This window comes from Antennarius striatus, chromosome 12, assembly GCF_040054535.1.
Source record: "Antennarius striatus isolate MH-2024 chromosome 12, ASM4005453v1, whole genome shotgun sequence".
Taxonomy (NCBI): Eukaryota; Metazoa; Chordata; class Actinopteri; order Lophiiformes; family Antennariidae; genus Antennarius; species Antennarius striatus.
In genome coordinates this window covers 3,957,501-3,979,998 of record NC_090787.1, presented here as the reverse complement: position 1 = coordinate 3,979,998, position 22,498 = coordinate 3,957,501, and the positions used below count along the sequence as shown (strand labels likewise).

The 22,498-nt window shown below is 48.8% G+C and overlaps 1 protein-coding gene across 1 annotated transcript in view; it reads right to left on the bottom strand.

Annotated features, from left to right (window-relative positions):
* Positions 1-22,498, bottom strand: part of LOC137605427 (kalirin-like) — a 66,262-nt gene that overhangs the window by 7,692 nt on the left and 36,072 nt on the right. The window contains 29 exon segments of the mRNA XM_068330111.1: positions 129-412; positions 906-1,114; positions 1,263-1,434; positions 1,528-1,713; positions 1,787-1,864; positions 1,952-2,002; positions 2,118-2,210; positions 2,330-2,416; positions 2,487-2,556; positions 2,630-2,733; positions 2,867-2,933; positions 3,022-3,140; positions 3,684-3,830; positions 4,494-4,579; positions 4,747-4,953; positions 11,170-11,337; positions 11,421-11,499; positions 19,876-19,978; positions 20,062-20,210; positions 20,289-20,337; positions 20,339-20,388; positions 20,463-20,653; positions 20,800-20,911; positions 21,343-21,435; positions 21,670-21,759; positions 21,855-21,924; positions 22,017-22,126; positions 22,218-22,284; positions 22,361-22,482. Coding sequence (XP_068186212.1) covers positions 129-412; positions 906-1,114; positions 1,263-1,434; positions 1,528-1,713; positions 1,787-1,864; positions 1,952-2,002; positions 2,118-2,210; positions 2,330-2,416; positions 2,487-2,556; positions 2,630-2,733; positions 2,867-2,933; positions 3,022-3,140; positions 3,684-3,830; positions 4,494-4,579; positions 4,747-4,953; positions 11,170-11,337; positions 11,421-11,499; positions 19,876-19,978; positions 20,062-20,210; positions 20,289-20,337; positions 20,339-20,388; positions 20,463-20,653; positions 20,800-20,911; positions 21,343-21,435; positions 21,670-21,759; positions 21,855-21,924; positions 22,017-22,126; positions 22,218-22,284; positions 22,361-22,482 — 3,413 coding nt within the window.

Genomic DNA, 22,498 nt, shown 5'->3' with positions numbered 1-22,498 from the left:
GAGTTCATTTTTAAAGGGAGGAGGAAGAGGGAGGAGTTAGGAGGTGGGGGCAGTTAGGAGTCGCTGGAGCCCAGCGAGGGGTGCGCCTCTCTGGGGGTAAGTGCTGGGTCGGGTTGGTGGGGACTTACTTGATGTTGTTGGCGTCAGCCACCGCCGTCGAGAAGGAGGAAGTTGAGGAAGAGTCTTTGATGGACTTCCTGGCCGGGCTCAGGACGTGTCCCGGTACCCAGCCCTCCGCAGCAGGCGATTGGATGTTGGCTGGCCGGTAAACGAGGTACATGTTCTGCTGATTGGTGGCCAGGATCTGAACGGTCTCTCCTTGGCTGACGCAGATCTCGTTCTCCTTGAGCGCCGAGTAGTCCTGAGTGACCAACATGGTGGAGGAGACGCCGTTGCAGCCGCCCTCGCTGTCCTGAGGAGCAGAGAGAAGGATGGCGAAGACAGGAAGAGGACGAGACGAGAGGAAACAAAAAGAGGAAGTGATGGAGGGAGAGAGGATGAGGATGGTTACGGTGCGTCTACAAGTTGGGTAACAGTTCTACGGGCTGCAATGTCGTTACGGTTGACCCAAACCTGGGGAGGGGAAGAGGAAGGACAAGACCGAGGAGGAGGAGGAGGAAGAAAAACAACGACGAGTCAGAGTTGGGCTCAAGTCAGACTCAACGTTTAGCGAGTCCTGAATTTTCTGGATAATAAACGTGACCCGTTTTAATCAGAAGCCACTTTCTTCGAAATGTAAAGGTGCTCCCACAATGGAATTTCAATCTGGAATTACTTAATCCGAATTGATCTCAGGCTAGGCGATCAATAAGTTATCCAATATTGCCGTTTGTCTCCACACCTTTAAATCAAGACTATCTTTCCCGCTGGTTTTCTTCTTGAAGCTCCAAGCTGCAGGAACTCACCCTGGAGTCGAAACATGACGATCCGCCATTTGAAGTGGAGACTTTCATCTGGCTCCGCCCTCGCTCCGCCTCCTTGTCGCCGAGGCCGACGGCAGAGGACGGACGGCTGTGAGAGGTGGTGGCGGGACGGTTCCCCGATGACGAGCGGTTTCTGGTCAGCGAGGTGCTGCCGCCTTTCTCCTTCTGGTACTCGATGGGGGACTGGAGCGCTGCGATCACAAAGACGCATCAGACGCACAGTCGATCCGACGGGGCGTCGCAAAAACATCCAGTAAAATTTTAAGTAAGATGAACCCAAGATAAAGATATACAAAGACTAAATATTCAACTTGAGTCAAGTGGCTCAAACCTTCTCACCTGACAGGAAGTTGCTCTGAGCGTCCAGGACGTCTTGGATGTGACGGACCCAGACCTGCTTGATGTCGACGTTGGCTGCCTGCAGGGTGAAGCGCTCAGACGAGCCGCGACACGACAAGACGAACTTACAGGGATCGTTATCCGCACTGTCTTCCAGACCCAGGTAGGACACCTGCGAGGGGTGTCGGTAGAGGACAACCAATGAGACGTTGATATCATAAAGACAGTACAGTTTAGCTACGCGCAAAGTCCACCGTCGGGGTACCTTGATGCTCTTCTTGAACTGGTACCCCGGCGTGGACGAGCCTTTCCTGAGCAGCTCGCTGAAGATGACGATCTGCTCAAAGAGGAAAACCCTTCGTTCTTTGGAGCGCGACAGGACGCCGGCGTCCTGCTCTGTTACGAAGAAGGTTTCCTGCTGCAGCAGTTTGCCCTGACAGGTCAGTTTACCCTGAGGAGGACACGCACGGGTCAGCGGTCGGTTACGGAGGCTTCATCGATAATGAGGGTGAAGCCGGACGTACCTCGTACCCCTGAAGTCGACCCAAATTCATCATGTCGTTACACAGTTTAGGGACCTGAGACATCAAATCTACTGCTTTCTGCAGGATCCAGAAGAATTTAATCCTCAGTTAGGAACTTTTCAGGCAGATGTAGAGTAAACCGTGATTCTACTGTAATGTCTTTACCTCTATTTGGTCGCAGTCTATGCCGGCCTTGGAGCTGAACTTCAAGAAGTCCTGAAGAGAATCATGAACAATTACTCTATGGTGCTTTTATACATTCCGATATTGCACGTAAAGCTAAATATACTCTAAATAATAGCAATGCTGACACGGCGTTCTTCATAGTGACCTTCAGCAGCAGCTGGTATTTGGTGATTCTCTGGATGGGCTTGATGAGATAGTCGCTGATGGTCAACCTGGACTGGATGTCCTGTTGGATTCCCTGTGAGACAAACACCGATATACATAATCGATCACTTCCATAAGAAATACGCAAGATAAAAATAAATAAATAAATAAACAGGAAAAAGAACAAACAAAGTAATAGATCTTCAAGCTTACATCAAAATACGTGTCGTATTCTGCCACGATGAACTCCGACCTGGGCTTGTTCTGACAGTAAATCACGTACATGTGGAGTCTTCTCTCCTGTGACACAAGTTATCCATTTAGCAGATTCCAACACACCATCATCATCATCATCATCATCACCACTCACGTGTTTGATGAAGAGCTCAGGAAGGTGTTCGTGGTCGTCCAGACATTTCTCCAGCTCTCCCACGAAGAACCTGATGACATCAGAGGAGGCGTGTCACGTAAAAGTCAACTTCCATCGGACGCCGCCTCCGTCACTGAACTTACTCTCTGTGCCAGTCGTAGATCTGGTGGATGTTCCCAAAGACGATTTTGTCTTTTCCTTTCATATCGTCTGGGACGCCTTTTTCCTCGATCCTCTTCATGAAGCCCTGCAGGATAAAAAAAAACAAAAAAACAAAACACAGGTAGGGATGAGAAATTACTTTCAAACATTTAAATTCTGTCTGCATCTGAATCGTCTCACAGGATTCTGCTTTGGACTACCAGGTGCCTCAGTCTCACCTCCACCACGATGCCCAGATCCTTGACGTAGTCCTTCTCCGTCTGGATCAGCTCGTTCAGAACAAACCTGTGCCGACATAAAACAAGCTGCTGCAGCAAATCGTCGACGGATGACAAGGAACGCGCACGACAAACGGTCGGAAAGATGCACTCACATCCGTCCTCTCATGGCTTTGGCTCTCTGCTCCAGCTCCGGGTTTCGTGGTTGGACAGGAGTGGTTTGCTCCGGCGGGGAGAGGGAGGAGAAGCCGGGGTACGCTCCAGGTTCCAGAGTCTGGGGAGGGGAGGCGAGGCCGGTGAGCAGAGGCCCATTCATCTATTATATCGTACTTCAATCAGCAGAGGGCAGCAGCCGCACAGCAATCCAGTTACACCAACAGATTTAGTTTTGTTAGATCATCACCTGATAGTTTATCATTATGTCAGTCCAGTTGTCACCATGCAAACAGCTGCGATCACACACACACACACTCACCATCTTGGTTTTAACCAGTTTTTCTATGGCGCTAACCAGCTCTGCGGCGCTGGGCACCTCAGACGACGACTGCAGAGACGTTAGCAAGGATGAAGACTGAGAGAGGAAGAGGAGAGGATCGTAAAGCGGCCGCACGTTAGACAGATTGTTGGCGAGTTTGCAGGTAGAGGGAGAAACGAAGAGTCAGAGCACGGAAATAAACGGAACAAACATTAGCGGGAGAGAGGAAAAGCTGTTAGCTAGCAGAGGACGTCAGCGGATCGAAGCCCAGTGACGCCTGAACGCACCGCAGGACGAATAAAGAAGTCACTGCTTTGATTTTTGGTTGAGGATTCCTGTCACCTTATCGTCCTGAGCTGACGGGTCCTTGATGATCTCCATGGGGGGTGGCAGAGGAGTGTGAGCCTCCTCGTCCTGCTCCTCCTCCCCGCCGCTCTGCATCCCAGAGGGGGTCTTAGAGAGGAGGTTCCCATCCTTGCTGAGGACCCTCTGAAGGAGACGAGACGCGTCAAACAAGTGGGTTTCATTTGAACAATCAAAAACAACAAATAAAGAATTGTGTTTCTTAATCGAAGCGTATTTTTTAGTTTCATTTGTTGCTTGTTGTGGGTTTTTTTTTCTTTAAAGCCAATTCTCCGCATATTTTAATTGAATTACTGTCCAATAAACTAAAAGAAGGAAGATATCAGTTCTTTTTTTAAAAATCAAAATAACAAAAAAAGTTTGAACCTTGAAGACATGCATGTTTTAACATACTGGTATAACTGGTTTTTTTTAAATCTCTAAGCAGAAAACCAACGGCTAAAAACAAAACACGCGGATGAAAGTCGTGACAAATAGTTTTGTAAATACTGTAATCAAATTCACGTTAGTATTAACCGCTCTCACTTTTACTATGAAATCCTGATTTATTTTAAATCAAGACCACCTTAGTTCTGGTAATGTATGATCAGGCTTTTATTTTGAAAGAAACTGGCAGAGAAAGTGAATGCTTGTGTTTTTCATCAGCGACTTAACAGTAAAAACACATTTAACAGTAAAGTTAAAGGACAGAAAGTTTTGGTATTAGCATCCCTCCCCAGATTTAGCGAGGTTAGCATTCGCTGTATATCAGTTTTCTGTCGTAAATCAGTGAAATAATTCCTCGCTCACCTCATCAATGATGTCATCCGGTAGACCCAGTTCAGGCTGTCCCAGATCAATACTCTTCCTGCTCTCCTCTCTTCCTGTTCCTGGTCCTGCCAACCAATCAGATCAGTATCAACTGTGACATCACCTGTTTCTGGGATTCAACAATCTGGGATTTAGCAATTTGGGATTCAGCAATCTGGGATTCAACAATCTGGGATTTCTATTTTAAGTCTGACTTTAAGTCCCACTTCCTGGCAGGATTTCTGATCCTCACCCGTCTTTTTCTGCTTGTTGTTGGGGAGTTTCTTGATGGAGCTACCCTGGCTGAGGCGCCGGACAGGACTGGTGAGCCATTTCCTCAGAGTGTTTCCAGAACGTTTGGGACCGGGGGAGCTGGAATGCAGCGAGCTGAGGGACGGCTGAGGCTGGAGGTTTGCCACCGACTCGGTCTTTCCATCAGAGCCGCTCACGGGATAGTTTTCTGAAAGAGATCGGGGTTTTATTCTAGTGTCATTGATGGTTTTAAATCGTCTGAACGCTGTATTTCACATCTAAAGTCAAGTCAGATACATCAGCAGACGAGAAAAAGGTCATCCATCCTATCAAAGACGGGTTCAACTTGGCCGAAAGACATCTGAAAGTCGTGTTTTGACGTCTTCAATGCCGTCCAGATGTTCAACACGCGTGCCTGAGTGTCGCGTTTTGCTTTAGAGAGACATCCAGATGACTCTTGATGTCAATGAAAAGCATCGTGGGCGCAGGGTTACAGATCAACTACCGGTCGGACTCGACAAACGAGAAGCAGCGGCTTCAGTTCTGGAGTGTAACCGCACCACGGGGCGGAAGCGCTAATTACTTCTCACTCTCGCTGAAGGAAGTTTTATTTTACGGGACAGCCCCTCCCACGAGGGCGAGTGACGAGAAGGAGGCGAGAAGTCGGTGAAAAGGTGAGTTCCTCATTGTTTCCTCTGCTCCAAATTAATCATAGGTGTGAGAGTAAGTCTTTATCTTTCACGTGGCCTCGCAATGAGCTGGCGTCTTATCCGGAGTGTACCCTCCATGTCACCCGAAGCAAGCTGGGATAGGCTCAAGTAGACGAGATGACTGTGATTGTCTTGTCTACAAGAACATGGATGGATGGATGGATGGATGGATGGATGGATGGATGGATGTTTTCTCGGGGTTGTATTACCGTTAGAATGCGTTAAGAATATGTCGGGGCTGAGCTGCAGATAAAAACGAGATGTTCTCTTATTTTCCAACAACGAAACCACTTCCGCCGATAACGTGCAGAAGGACTAGGCATGAGGATTCCTTGTGCATTGTGGGTAAATGCGTCGTGCGACTGGCACCTGTTGTTTGAGCTGCTATCTGACTGTCAGCAGACACACAACCGACTGTTGACAACAGCAGGCAAGGTCACCGAGTCACTGGAACACTGTTGTTCCAGTCTGTTTGCCGCTAACGCTAACAGTACAGTCGCTGCTAGAGAAACCTGCACAGAACCCCCACCTCGGCAACCCCCCCCTCCATTATTTTCCTTCTCACTACATAATCACACACCTTTGTTGGTCTTGGGTTCGTCGGATCACATACCTCATTCAGTCAGGCACTTCAGCTATGTACTGTCGAGTGGCCAACATGCCTCCAAGGCACGGGTGTGTGTGTGTGTGTGTGTGTGTGTGTGTGTGTAACCAGTGGTATTATGAAGGTTTGAGGAATAACTCGAAGACCAAAACCAATAAACACCAATAAAAACAGATTCAAACGATGTAAAATAACCACAATCATACAGTTAATACCTCGCTCTGCTACAGTACGCGTGATTGGCTGCTGCTGGTCACATGGTTTCCACTAATTTATTTATCACTTTTGACTTCCAGGAATGTCAGGGAGGCCATGAACGGATACGGTTTGAGAGAAGACAGTCGGCGTTCCGTTTCTCGCGGGGCGTGACGACACTTTTCTAGTGCGTGATAAAACGAACGCCGTTTTTCAGCTCGAGGGAACAAACCTGTCGGAACCGCCTGGAGCATCAATGAGTCATCGATGAGTTATCGACCACAGGGCTCTGACTCCAAAAACTAACTCATCTCCTTTTATCTCCAGATAACGTGTCACGACACAGCAGATTTTTTGCCAAGTCAGTAAATTTCTTTCCCTTCATTTCTTAGAGAATTCAGGCATATTTAATGTTTGGAATCTACGGTTGTGTGAAAGTTTGGTTTGGATAATCTGGATTTTAAAGAGTTAAATGTTTTGCCAGAGGATTCTGGGTAGTGGGTTTGATTTAGTCTAGTTGATTTCGTTAACACACGCGTGTGAACGATGTCACTGTTCATTCCACACATTCTTTCATGTGGAAAAAACAGGTTGAAACAGGGTTTGATTCCCGTTTGTGATCCAGGACCAGGATCGGATCCAAGAGTTCACACTGATCCTAATCAATAACACACACACACACACACACACACACACACACACACACACACACACACACACACACACACACACATCTGAGTCACATGTGAACAGCTTTCCTCACGTACGACCATAATGAACTCATCCTGAGTCGAGGTCGACGCCGTGAGTTAGAATGAAACTGCAAGTCATCATGCGTTGGGTTCACAGCCCAGCGACCTCTGAAGAGCCTCTCAGCCAATCAGATGGTGTCGTTAGGGGAGCGGGGTCATAGGTCGTGTCCTCAGCAGAGCCGCCGTCGGTGACCGAGTGGCCTGGGCAGGAACTGAGAACGCGTTCTGTGATTTCAGATTAAATCGTCGTCAAGAGATTGAGGCGTTGGGGGGCGGAGCTTCACGCTGTCGGCAAGGAGACGCCTCGGATCCAACATGTGTTCCCCCCAACGCTGCTCCGGAGCCAGATCTCCATTCTTGACTCCACTCCCAGGTTTGCATTTCATCGTCTGCTTTGTGTCCGACGCAGACGGCACGCTTTATCCCAACGCAACACTTCCTGTGTGTGTGTGTGTGTGTGTGTGTGTGTGTGTGTGTGTGTGTGTGCTGCCGGGTACAGCGGTGTCACATCCACAGCCAGAGTCAGGTGAGACGAAACAAACGCCCCTTTGTTCAGCAGCCGAGGGAGAGACAGACGTTTACTGTTCTAATCCCATCCTTCACAGTCTTTAATCTCTATCACACACACACACACACACACACACACACGCACACACACACACACACACACACACACACACACACACACACACACACACACACACACACACACACACACACACACACACACACACACACACACACACACACACACACACACCACAACAATTGATGCAACAAATGCGTTATTTTCGTCCACCTCTGGAATGCAGACGGAAAACAACAAAGACCACAGTCGAGACAAAAAAAAGGTGACAGGTGATGCGAGGGGGCGGAGCCTAGGAGACGCTTCAGCCGAAGCCTCCGATTCGTCCGTGATGAAACCCGTCGCTCGGTGCAATGAAGCCGACCCTGTTCTCCCACGTAACTCCGGAGAGAACTCTCGATCCACTTTCGACAGGTGTCAAAACACACAGCCAGAAATTTACTACCAGGAATTCCATTCATCCCCTTTCTTTTAGCAGGTGGGACGAAACCACAACACAGAAACCCCCCCACCCCAAACCTGCTGCCGACCCCCGCCCAACCTTCACATCAGGACTCTCATTGGCTGGACTTTGTCAGCGCTAAAGCTGGTAATCATTAACTCCGTCTGCACCTCTTCATTAGCTCAGCGGCTTCTCCATTCATCCCTGCTGTATTGGGGGGGGGCAGGAGGGTCTGGGGTCTGACCCCAGCTGCCTTATGGGAGGAGGGGGCTGAAAACACTAAATCAGCTGCTGGAGCGTTGACACCAGACTTTGCTGACGTCGTCCCGGTCCATTATCTCCGCCGTGTGAGTGGTTTCCTGGACCTCCTCGGGTTTCATGGGTAATGGATGGAACCGGAGCTCGCTTTAACCCCCACGGATCCCCGCGTCTCCCTTCTGAGGCAGGAAGTGCTTCTGGAAAAATATGGAATAAACAACAACAAATGCCCCCCCCCCCAACCGCCCCCTCCATCCTCCATCCTCCTCCTGCCGCTGATGTCGATGGCGCCCGGGGGTTCAGGTGCAGTTAGAGGAATATGGAATGGTTGCGCCGTCCGTCATGTGTACGACCTATGGGCAAAGTCCAACCTCTGCTGGTTAACCGTTAGCTAATCAGAGTACATGCTAACTGAAATCCACACGCCATACGTGGAGTTAAAGGCACACGGAGAGGCTGGAGTCCTCAGGTGGAACGGCGGGGCCGAAAACACACCTGTCTGGGCTCAGGTGACCACAAACTGAGTCTCCATCAGAGCTCTGATTGGCTGATCGCAGCCGTGACCTCGCCGTCGAAACAGACCAACCTCAGTCCAGACGGAACCGGACCAGAAACCATCCGTTCACTTTCCTGCTTCAAATTACGTTTCCATTCCGACTGGAAGGGACTACAAGCTTCTGCTGTTCGGGTTCGGTCAGACGTAACGGCGGTGAAGTAACGGCGATCCGGATCGGAGGCCAGCCTTCCGGCGGATTTCCGATCCGGTGCCGAACCCACGAACAGCAGGAACCCCACCGGGTTTGGGGAAAACACCGGGATTGGGAAATGAAATGACTCCAGACGCAGTAAAAACCCTCTGTCACAACCTGATACACACCCATACTCGCATGAAAACACACACACACACACACACACACACACACACACACACACACACACACACACACACACACACACACACACACACCCTGCGCAGCAGGAAAAACAGATTGCTCAATCCAACATCTGATTCTGCAAACGGACAAAAAGAAACCATCCTTTTTCAATCTTGTGTCTCAGTGTGACGGGCGACTTCCTGTTTCACAATTTGTTTTAATGAGTTGCCGACGGCAACACAAATATAAATAAATTTAGAGCAGACAATCGGGGCTCTCTTGACCTCCGTCAGCTGATCCGTGTGAGGACCGCCGGCAGCTCCTACAAACCTGTTCTCGCCTTCATTCCTCAGCACAGCGTGGAAACATTCCAGCGTACAGTAACACACACACACACACACACACACACACACGCACACACACAGACACACACACACACACACACATCTCTGGCCCACCTGTGCTGTAGTAGTAGCAGCAGCAGCAGCGAGTGAGGATCCATTGACAGCAGCGCCGGCCTCGCTTCATCCTCGCTCACACACACATCCTACCGTCACACACACACACACACACACCTCTGACTCCTGTGTGTGAGTCAAGAGCGTCGAGCCCACAGTGCTGAGATTTACCCGAGAGAGAGAGAGAGAGAGAGAGAGAGAGAGAGAGAGAGAGAGAGAGAGAGAGAGAGAGAGAGAGAGGAGGAGCAGAGGGGGGAGGAGCCTGTGAACACACACCAACACACACACACACTCAGACGCAGACGCTGAGTTTCACTTCAGTCGCCTGGAACACACACGGCCAGCGTCGTCCGTATCCCGCCCAGGTGTGGACGCAACACACACACACACACACACACACACACACACACACACACACACACACACACACACACACACATGATCAGGGTTCGTGACCCAGGTCCAACAGAAGAAACACTCCAACCAAAACAGACTTTGAGCAGCTGATGACCCGTATCACTGTGTGTGTGTGTGTGTGTGTGTGTGTGTGTGTGTGTGTGTGTGTGTGTGTGTGTGTGTGTGTGTGTGTGTGTGTAGCAGCAGGTAGAAAACACACAAGCACTTAGCCTGGATGAAGTGCTTTAAAGCAGCGTCCCACTTTAAAACCAAGCAACTGCTGGGTGGAGCCTAACATCAGGATGGATTGGGGTGAGGGGTGTGTGTGTGTGTGTATGTGTGTGTGTGTGTCTGGGGGGGGTGTCCATGGTGTGAGGCGTTCGCTTGTCACTGGGAAAGTCCAGACTTAAGAGGCTGACGCTGGTGATCAGGACTTTTTAGCCTCCTGAGAATGAAATAATGTGATGATGATGATGATGATGAATTCTCCAATGAATCCAACCAATCAGAGTGTTTTATTCTCTACCTGTGTTCACCTGGATCACATCCAAAGCCTTTAAATATTCTTTTCCTGTTTTCACACCAGCAGCTTCCTGCTCCCCGTCTTCATGCTCAAAAAATAAATTCAACCTTTATTCATAAGTGAGATAAGAACAGAGTCTTCTTTATGTTTCCTGAATGTGTGTGTGTGTGTGTGTGTGTGTGTGTGTGTGTGTGTGTGCGTGCGTGTGCGCAGGCGACTGTTTATTTCCATGCGTAGCGGATGCTAGTAACCGATTTGCATGCCTTTACAGGAAAAACAAAACATTCGTTTCATTTCGAGGTCAGGAAACGCACCATGGAATCACCTGATCTGTGTGTGTGTGTGTGTGTGTATGTGTGTGTTTTTTTTACATCCGTGATGTAATACCCACATCTCACCAGTAGAGGTCAGCACAACATGAGTAATATCAGAGCTCTCAGTCAAAGCGAGTCGATGTCTCTAATTCTAATTAAAGATAAAGGATAATAATCAAACCCAATAATAAAATCTAACAGAAAACACCTTCAATAAAGTCCTTCCAGGCTTCCGTAGTTACATCAGTGACGACTTCCTCCAGACCGTGAGATCGAGACTCGGCGACGGACGTCGGGTTACGTCTCCTTACCTTTCCCGGAGCTGAAGAAACAATCCATCTCCACGCTGGAGCGCGAGTGGGACACGCAGAGCGTGGAGCTGGGGACCAGTCCCTCCTGGGGGGGGCTGCGGTCGGTGGTCCTGACCAGACACCAGCCGGGCCGCTCGCTCGGTCGCTCCAACAGCTCCACCGTCTGGCCTGGAGGGGAAAAGGGCAGGCGTTTTAATATTACGTTAAAAAAATGTGGCAGCTCGTGTAACCATGGCGACGGCATCTCTCACCGGTGCTGACCGACATCTCCGTGCTGCATCCCGCCGTGAAGTCCTGAAGGACGACCGTCAACTCGCAACCGCCAGAGAGCTGCAGGCAGACAGGAAGACGACACGTCAGGCTTTTAGAACTACATCCTGTTCCAGCGCTGAGGGATCTGGTGCACGCTCGATGTCTCCATGTGGACGTCTCACCCCGCCCCCAGGCAGGAGTCAGTGTCGACACAACAAACACACTATTCCTGACTAAACTTGTACTTGATATCCATGTACCTGCAGCCGCCGAAGCCGCTGAGCAAGCGTGAGGACTCGGGTGTTTGCTGGATTTAAATGTCGTGCGGGGCGGAGGAGCGGGACCAACCGGGAACACGTTTGAAGACAAACACTGAACAGAAGCGCACCTGACTGAATACGGATCGACGCCGCGGGGGGGTAAACACAGAACACCACAAAAGTGTGCTTACACTACGACTTTTACTTTGGCGGGGCGTCCAGGTGTAATACTTTTTGTGCGATTCCATCTGAGAAGAAAACATCACGCTGTCCAGCGTCACATCCCAGCATTACCACCTATGACCTCTGACCTTGACACCTGCAAAATCACGTGTTCACTCGTCCGGAGCTCTGAATGAAACCCCAAAACAGAAGCTGATGCAGAGGATGGAAGGGAGGGGTTGGAACGGTGGAGGATGGAACTGGTGAAATAATTACCAAGAAGAAATCAAGCGATGGATCGAATCTCAGTTCCGATCAGCCACGCCCACATGGTTGTCAGTAGCGATCAGTGATCAATCAGTAGCATGTAGCATTAACTTCCTAGCTGAGCTTTGTGTGCAGAAATAGTTTGGTGGAGGCTCTCCGGATGACAAGACCAGAGTTCACCAGGGTCATGATGTCATTTAGCCTGACCTTTGACCTTTCGACAGTTGTGTGTCTGTATTCGCATTCATGTTGGGCGTGAACTTGAGGATTCACATCAAGGAGCCGCGTCGAACAGAGGGTGGGAAGTGGGCGTGAACTGGAAGCAACCAATGAGAAAGCAGCTTCAGGTCACATGTGGATGTACTTCCACTGGCCGTTGTTTGACCTTTAACCAGGAAGTTCATCTGCTCTCAGAGAAATCTACCAATGAATGATGATAAATATTTATATAGATAATTATTATCCTCCATCTTTTCTGTTCCATATGTGACAGGAGAGGGCGGAGCCTAAGAGCGCCTCCACTGGTTTAAAAGTGACCACAAACTCTACCTGGCCTTCCTGCTCTACGGTCACTGTCTTGGAAAATGTCATTAGTGTGTGTGTGTGTGTGTGTGTGTGTGTGTGTGTGTGTGTGTGTGTGTGTGTGTGTCTGTGTGCAACCAGGTACATTCTGCCAGGCTAAAGATCTCTTAGCAACAAGGACGGCTGTTTCTGTAGAGGTGGAAGTCAGTTTATACCTGACAGATGGCCCCACACACACACACACACACACACACACACACACACACACACACACACACACACACACACACACACACACACACACACACACACACACACACACGTAGTGCGTCAAACGGCTCTGCGGCCCCTCACAGGTGTTTTCACTTATTCCAGCTGATTAGGCCGCCGCTTCGGTTTGAGACGGATTTATTCTAAGAATAGTGACGTCATGGCGCTCCGTGTTCCGTCAAGAACTGCATTGGTGTGTGTGTGTGTGTGTGTGTGTGTGTTTGTGCGTAAACGCTCTGGAGGGGGCGGGTGCGACTCAAACAGCAGCAGGTCATCCACATGTTGCGCTAATCTGTAATCTCAGCACACGCTGAGCGTGGATTCATTCTGACCATGTTTGTGGATGAGGTATTTTGTTTCCTCGCCACAGGAGTCGTCTATTTATTCCCTGGTTTCATTCATCCGAGCAGCGTCTGCTAGAAAACATCATCATCTGGGCGGGCGGCGCTTTTGGCCTCCGGACACACGTGAGCACGCATTCCTGCCGGAGGCCGTTGTAACGTGTATTTCTACAGTTAAACTTGGATTCAGTGTTCGTTATAGTTTCAAAAAAACTTACAAAATGAAGACTTTTTGTGTAACAAAAGTCTGTGTGGCCTCTGAGTAGCCTTTGGATGTTGAATCTGTCGCTAACCGGACTTCCCGGTCAAACGACCCGATTGGCGCCGTTTTCATGCAGGACCGGTTTTTAGTCAGAACAGCGACTCACACCCCATCACTGAGAAACACACATACACACACACTGTCTCCAGCTATCTGGGAGCTCTAATCCCAACGAAGGCCCCCCTATTCACGTGTGATGGGAGCGTCTCCCATCGGGGGCCGCGGCGCGAGCGCCAAAGGGCAGACGACGGCCCTCCGGTTCATCAGCCATCTGTGAAAGTAAAAAGCGTTGCCTTTAACCTTCAGCGCCGCTGCTGTCCTATGTGTGTGTGTGTGTGTGTGTGTGTGTGTGTGTGTGTGTGAGGGTGTGTCTTGTGCTCCGCTGCCATCATATGACCCATCTGTACCGACAACACAAATGCGTGCACGCAGCAGCAGCTTGTGATGGTCATATGTTAGTGCGGCGGAAGAGAACACGGCCTTGAGCTGAAAGGACACGCTTCAAACAGGAGAACGAGAGGAACCCGCCGAGCGCAGGAAGCTAACGTATGGACGACATGAAAGATTTACCGCGGCGGGTGAAAGATCTGAGGATGAGAAGTGATTTCGTTTTGTTTGTTTTTTTCAAAATGAAGACGAAGGGGGAAGAAAAATTCAAGATGGCCCATTTGTTCCCTTTGGTGTTGATCCGTGCTAAACCGCTGCAGACGCACGGCGATCAATGAGCGCATTGTGCCGCATGTCGGCTCCGGTTTCCATCACGAAGGCGTCGGAGTCGCTGCAGCTGGTCTGGATGAGGCCACGCCGTCAGCTGACGGAGAAAAAGTAGGGCAGTCATTCCGAGATACACCGGCGAGAGGCTCTGGATGACTTCATCCTCCTGCCTCTCACTGGCTAAGCACCGCCCTCAGCTGAGGCTGAGCCAATCGGACGTTTGTTGTTGTTTACAGGTCGGAGGCGCCGTCTTGTTTAGTTGACGTTTTGCGTTCTCGCCAGAAGTAGTCGAAGAAAGCGAGATTAGGACAAATCCATCGGGAATGAAACTGAAATTTTCTTGATCTCCACCCTGACTAGGATAAGTGTTACTTTGGGTGAGCGAAACAAGCGCACCTTTCTCCAATCAGGACGCAAGGGATTCAAGATCGGAAACACTCCTTTTATTTTTCCCGGAAACGTAAGATGGGTGACATCACAGGAAGTGGGAAAGTCCAGCACCAATTCTGACATCAAAGCTGATAAGGTTGCTAATCTTTAGCATCCTTATCTTCTACCTGCTAATAAACCACATGGTGGACTTTGGACCGCAGGACTCTGACCGACTTATTAAAACCCGGTTCACCTGCGGTACATTTAAGGTGACCCTGAACGCACCGTGGGATGAAGACACCCGTTACATGTGAGCCGCATCCATCCGATCACGAGGTCTGGGATGCTGGAACGAGTTCAATAAGAACTGGTGTTTGTTGTCCGCTTGCATGGGAGCATCACCGAAACCAGTCCGACCAGTCTAGAATCAAACTGGATGAAAACACAGGAACAGACTGGAAACAGAAACTAAGGTAAAGCTTCATGGATCTGATTGGGTTTCATTCTTCTGCTTTCTTACAATTCCAGAGGAGTCACGACTCCAAACAGACCGAAAGGACATCTGAACAAACCAATCCATCCCAACCGGATCAGCATCAACCGGATCAATGGGTGGTTTAGTCAGGGGCTTGTTTAAACCTCACCATCCTATTTAAAACTTCAAAACCATCACCAAATCACACCTGTCCAAAGGTGGCAGGACAGGAGTGTCGCACAAAAAACACCCTGAAAACACTCCTCAAGAAACCTTTAAATGTTTAAATAACAAACCAAACACCATCTTTACATAAAAACCCATAAAGTTCATGACATCATGTGGTTGTGACAGCTCTGATTGGACAACGGCCGCACAAAAAGTCCCCGTTCACACCTTGGATCCTGAGCGTTTGCTCTTTAATCTGAAATGAATCGCCTGGGATTGAGTCGTCTGGACGCTCGCGTTTCATTTATCCTGTCTCTGCGGTTGCTAATAGCCTGTTTCCTGTCTGTCTGCACGGCGCACACACACCCTGTTTAACCATTAACCATGTCTTCTACGCACACATACATACACACACACTCTTCCTTCTTGCATGTGAGCTTCCAAACACGCTAAGTGAAAGTCAACACGACGAGCGATCTGAATTAGGGTACGCGTCGGCGACCAGAACCCCAACAAGAACAAGAGGCTGCACCTCATTGGATCCACCAACGGCGGGTCAAACAACAGGACGCCCCATGCGTGAGGTCAAACAGATGACCCGGCCCAAACAAAGGAGTGTGCAGAATGAAGAACGGATAGAATAAAAGTGTGTGACATTTCTATGCACACACATTTGTGTTGTGGTGTTAGCGTGTTGTAAAGTTTTCTTTCCTGACCGCCTCCAACAGAAGTGATGTTTGTACGGCAAACATCAACCCAGAAGCAGAAACATTCACCAAGTTCTAACTTCTCCAACGGCGAGCTTTGTGTGTGTGTGTGTGTGTGTGTCTGTGTGTGTGTGTGTGTCTGTGTGTGTGTGTGTGTGTGTAAGATCCGGTTTGTACTCACTCTGCTGCTCTCTTTGAACAGTTTAAAACTCATCCACTTTGGCATGTCGAGATCTCTTCTTCTGTCTCCCTCACTCTGTCGCTCCCTCTGTCTTTTGACAACTCCCTCACAGCACGCCCTGACACACACACACACACACACACTCTCTCTCTCTCTCTTTGAACAAACAACTGCTTGATTGGGATCGGCACTCTGCTCGGTGTGTGTGTGTGATACAAATGTCATATGACCAGCAGATGGCTACTGTAGGACTTCAGTCTGATCACACACTGAATGCATTTGATTCATGAGCACACACACACACACACACACACACACACTTACAAACAATCGCTGATCAGTGTGTGCGTGTGTAGAGAAGCTTTACGACAGATTTAACCACAAAGTCGAGCTCATCGTCTCAAACCGATGCGACTATCGAGGTCAGCTTCATGCTTCGTAACACCAATGATATCGAGCTGAGAAAGAGATGTTAAAGATTTAAAAACACACAAAGGGGCTTCATGCTGGGGCAAAAAAACTGGAGCTGCAGATCGTTCAGGGAGATTCCCGCCTGATTTGGCCGATATCCGAAAGCAGATCTACTTTTAGACAGATTCATGTGACGCTGATGTCAAATATTCCTCATTTATAGATGATTAGATTCAGGAAAGAGGGAAAAGATTGGCTGGAATTATAATTGGTAGGAATTGTTTTAAGGTTTCAAGTATTTTACTTCTTTCATTACCTAAAAACGGTGTAGTATGCATGCCAGGCCAGTAGGTGGCGATGTAACATATCAAAATCAAAAACACGGACTGAGATCGCAGTAATAACACCACAAATCTACAGAGGAGGAGTTCTAATGGACAAAATGTACATTTTTCCATTTCAGGTAACCCTTTCTTCGGATATCCAATATCTACAAATTTATCATAAAATATAACCAAAATTTGAAGGGGAAACCAAAATCATTCAAAACTAGAACTTGTCATCATGAAAACAAGTCTAGTTGATGTTATTGCCACCGTTCCATTCCGAGACGCAGGATGCAGGCGGATGCTAAAATAAGTGTTTGTCCTTTGACTTCCTGGTTTGTGGTTCAACCGCGAGTTCTGCCATATTGTCAACAACTGAAATTACACTTTAAATATAATTCTAAAAAACACAGACTGAGCTGCTGATGACTCACAGCGCCGAGAAACGTTACAGAAAAGATATTCCGTATAAAAGTCACAACACGTATTTAAATTTAACTCGACTCTACAGAACCAGAACCTCTAGATGCCGACAACATGTGTCACCGCTGATATTTCCAGAACCCCATCATGGACGTTTTATGGTCAAAGGTTTTGGACTATGGCATAAAAAGTCAAGTTAAATGTGTCTTTGCCGTCTAAAATATTCCTGAAATGCCGTGTTGGGTTCAGGTCTGGTTGATGGCTTTTTTTAGGTCGTCTCTTTGGCTAAAGAGCCAAAGAGATGACCTTTCCCTGACCTCAGTCCAGTGGTTTGGGTCGTCCTAAAGCAGCCATCAGCCAGACCTGACCCCAACACGGCATTTCAGGAACATCTTAGAAGGCAAAGACAAATTTAACGTGACTTTTTGTGCCATAGTCCAAAATCTTTGACCATAAAACGTCCATAATGGGGTTTAGGTCGTCTCTTTGGCTCAAAGGGAGTATAGGAAAGGTCACAAACCACAGTCTTCAATGTCAAAGTCACAACCACTACCGTGACCTTTGACTCCTTCTATCATCTAGGTTACAAGAGAAATGTAGACAGAAAGACACTCCACAAGGTCGGAGAGAAAACTAGAAGCGCCATAAAACGCCTCCAAGAACAACTGGAAGAGAGGTGCTTCCCACCCGTCTACCCATACGACCCAGACAGGCGGCGGAACGCCTGACTCAGCCAATCCCGGCCTGTTATTATGGTATGCCGTATGTAAGAGAGGGAGACGGGAGGCCAGACGGAGAGACAGATGTGTGAAAAGAGGGATGGATTGCAGCGGCAGCAGCTCGTTGGTTGGGGAGGGTAATTTGGCGACGGATTACAGATGGTGGAAAAACATAAATGCGGGTAAAGTGGCGAAGAAGAAAACAAGTCGAGGGAGAGAAAAGTGTGAAACAGTCTTTTAAAAATAAAGAGGACATGACAAGAAGACTTTTCTTCAGCTGCTGCAGAGTTGTTGGAGGCCAAAGAGGGTATTCCCGCAGTCTCAAGGCATTCCCAAGGTAGAAGAACGATGAGTGAGTTGGACTGTGATCGGAAAAGTACCCAGGAGACTTTAGGTCGCATCTCTGCTCCAAACTCTCTAAATGTCTGAGATACTCACCGGATTTCATCCGGACTTTAACGGTCCGTCTTGTTCAGATGTCGATCAAAGAAACAAACGTTTTCTCACCAAACTGATGTTGATTCTCGACACCGTTGTGTTTAAAGCAGCAGACAAGCGCTCCAGCCAAAAACACTCCCCCAACTTTCTATTGAACAAACAGCCTGTTGGATGATTGCTTAATACAGATAGCTCGCGGCTACACAGGAAATTAGCATATGATAATAAAACAGGAAGGAATAAGGAAGTAAACGCCGAACAAGAGTCGAAAGCTAGAAAACAATCAAAACACTAAAAGGTACCAGGACTCTTGAGCGCTTCAGGCCACCCTAGAAATATCTAGAAGTATCCAAAACAGCACTTTTACACCATTAAAAGCACAATTTAATGATTCAATTCCACTTTATTCTTAAAAATCAGACGTTTGAACCAAATGATCTTCACGGCTACTTTTACCAGGAGCTCCAGAACACCACAGAGACAAATTCAAAACAGAAATGAATGGAAAAAAAAAAAAAAAAGTCTCCAAAAAATGCATGCAGGGATGGCTGCACAGCGTTCTGCTGTGTCAGCACACGAAATAAGAAACACACCGGAATGAAATGCGGTGGGAGTGTGTGGCTTTCATGTTGTGAAGAACACAGGAGGAGGATCCCAAAATATCAGGATGGACGTTTCTAAAGCCAGGACGTGAAAAACAACACCCCCACACTCAGAGCGACGGCGGAGGAAGTTCATTAACGTGTAGACACGTGTGTGTGTGTGTGTGTGTGTGTGTGTGTGTGTGTGTGTGTGTGTGCATATAGACCCTTTATGTAATATGAGGACCAACAAGCAGAAAGAGAGAAAAATGATGGAGAGATACGGAGGAATGGAAGGAGAGAAATGCACAAACTGCATTTTTCATTGAGCGCAGAAAAAGTGTGTGTGTGTGTGTGTGTGTGTGTGTGTGTGTGTGTGTGCTGCTGACATTTAGAGGCAGGGTAGTGTGTAGGCGTGGGGTTGCACGGTGAAAAGGCCACACTGTGTAACACTACAGCGGGAGGCCATGACTGACATCTGTTTGGGGCTGTGTGTGGGCGGATGTGTGTGTGTGTGTGTGTGTGTGTGTGTGTGTGTGTGTGTGTGTGTGTGTGTGTGTGTGTGTGTGTGTGTTGGTCAGTTCAAATCCTCATGAATCAAAACAACCATTTCACCAAACAGCATCTGAGGCATCAGCCAATCAAATTCAAGATCAGAACCAGAACCCGATCCTGGACCTCTGGTTTAGTGTGACATCACAAATTAGGCCACGCCCTCTTAAAGGTGAGGAAACAAACACACTCAGCCCCTGCTCTCGCCCATGGAGAACCCCGTGGCGCAGACTCCTGATTCCTTCAAGCGCCATCAACAACACAAATGACAGCTGTGTGTGTGTGTGTGTGTGTGTGTCCTACCTTGTCGCTGTCTACAGTATTCTGGGATGTCCTGGAGGCGATGGAGATGGTGTCTGGTTGGCTGCTGCCGTCTCCCTGACTGTCGCCGTCGTCGCCCCCCTCCCTGATTGCGTAGACAGAACAAAACTTTATTGATCTCACCAGCGAACACAAACAGAGCGCGTGAGGCCGACCCGTCTCCTCTACCTCTTGGCGTTATTCCTGGGTTTGGTCAGCGCCGGCGCTTTGGGCAGATGGAGCGGCTCCTTCAGCGCCCCCTTCAGGTGGGTCATCCTCTCCTGGATCACCTCCCTGATGTTTTTAATCCACTCCTGCTTGGCTTCCATGCTGGACGCCTGGAGGAGACGCGACAGGTTGCGTTAGCATTAGCCTTAGCATCGGCAGGGAAGGAAAGGGCGGGGTCATCGACCCACCTTCAGGACGGTTTTGTTATCGGAGGACGGAGTTCTTCCCGCCCACAGAGAATTTACAGGGATCGCCCTCGATGTGTTCGGTCACGCCCAACTCTGACGTCTGTGGAGGGAAAGGGAGTCACATGATCACGGCCACGCCCACTGGCACACAGGTGTGTGACGTCACACACTCACCAGTAGTCTGTTCTTGAACTGGTACTTAGTTCTGCCCGCCGAGTCTTTTATCTCCTTGCTGAAGACCAATGAGAACTCAAACAGGAAGAGGTGTCGGTCCCGCCCCTTCCTGATCAGCGAGCGGGGGTCCCAAACCTGGAAGCTGTCCTGCAGGATCAGCTCGCCCTGCACCTCCAGGTTCTCCTCAAACCCTGATTTAAGATTTAAGTCTTTATTCATTTTTATACCTTTTAAATCTCTTATTTAAATAAATAAAATTGAGTAAAATAAAACGAAAAATTCAAGGCAAGAATATTGAGAATATTAATGAGCTGAGGGTTGGGTTTCTGCTTCTTACCCTCCAACATGGCGAGATGCATGGCGTCGTTGGCTCTCTTGGGAACGCCGAGCATCACCTCCAGCCCGTCTTTGATCTCCCCTTTGCCCTCCTCACAACAGGACAGTAACTCCTGTGGGGGTGGGGGGTGGGGGCAGACAGACGTTTAAACGCGAACACAACGCAGACGTTAGAATAACGTCAGAATAAACTTCAGGAGGTCGTCGTCATCGAGCACATTTCTGTGCCGCCGAGCGGATCGCTCCGACACTCGAGATTCGAGATCACGTCGCCGCGGCGCAATTCAGAGATGTACATCCTGAGAACGTCGCCCGGATATGACAATTATAATTTTGTTGTTTTGACAAAAAACAAATCTTGTTACCATGGTAACCAACTGTTCCGTTTCATCCCGCCCCACCTGTCGCCTTATCTGGTTTGCAAATGTTATTTTGCCCACATCGTCGTGTTTTTTTGTCAAACATCATTTGTGGAAATGTTGCCAAGTGTGTGTGTGTGCATGTGTGTGTGTGAGTGTGTGTGTGTGTGTGTGTGTGTGTCCACCTTCAGCAGCAGCTGGTACTTGGTGATCCTCTGGACTGGTTTGATGAGGTAGGAGGAGATGGAGTTCGCCAGTCCGCGCCTCTGCTGAATGTCCTGTTTGTGCACAAGAGATAGCAAATTTAAACGTTTTCCAAAAATTAAACAGCGCCCTCTGCTGACAGGGCCAGTGAACTGCACCCACAGACTAACTTAGAATCTAATTTTACATCTAAAATTGTTGGAGATCCAAAGACATCCAGAAGCAGAAATTTTCAAAACATCTGCAAGGACGAATGCGTAAATGCGTAAAGTTTCTTCAGTATTTTCCGTGTGATGACGTGATCTTACGTCGAAGAAGGTGCCGGCGTGTTCCAGGATGAGCTGACTGGAGTCGGGTTTGTTCTTACAGTAATCGACGTAAATGTGGAACTTATCCGCCTGCAAAACAGGAAAGAGGAACGTTTCTGAGGGTCACGATTGTGACGGAGGAGAATTCCGAGGTTTGGATCTGGTTCTGAAGCCCCGAATCTCACCCAGGTGACGAAGCAGTGACCGACGTCCTCCGGGAGTTGCTCGTAGTTCACCAGCTCCTTGAGGAAAATACTGGAAACACACAAAAGATGGTAAACGCTGAAGGATCAGAACCTATTAACCACTGAACGTACGTAACACTCCTCCAAAGGCGCGACCCTCACTTGTTGTGAAAGTCGTAGATGTCCTGCATGTTGCCGAAGATGATCTGCTCCTTGTTGGCGATGCCCGGAGGAACCTCCTCCACGCCGCTTGTCATCTCCCACAGGTAGGTCTGACGGAAACAGGAGCGAGTCAGACGTGGAAACGTCTTCCGTTTGGGAACAAAAGCAGACAGAAACGGAGGAGCGGAAGTCTTCTCTTACTTCCAGACACTCGTGGAGATCTCTGACGTAGGTCTTCTCCGTCTGCAGCAGCTCGGCCATGATGAACCTGACACCAGAAAAGACGGCGTCGATTAGAAGGTTGATGATGTCGCCTCCTACGACGCCTCCATCTTTTAACTCACTCCTTCTTCCTGGCAGACTTCCTCTTCTCCTCATTGACCTCGTGGTTGGGGTCACGGAGTTTGACCTCTGGGTCGTCTGTCAGGCTGGCGGGAATGATGTCCAACTCCAGGTCTTTGTTGTCCTGCAGAGAGGAGCTC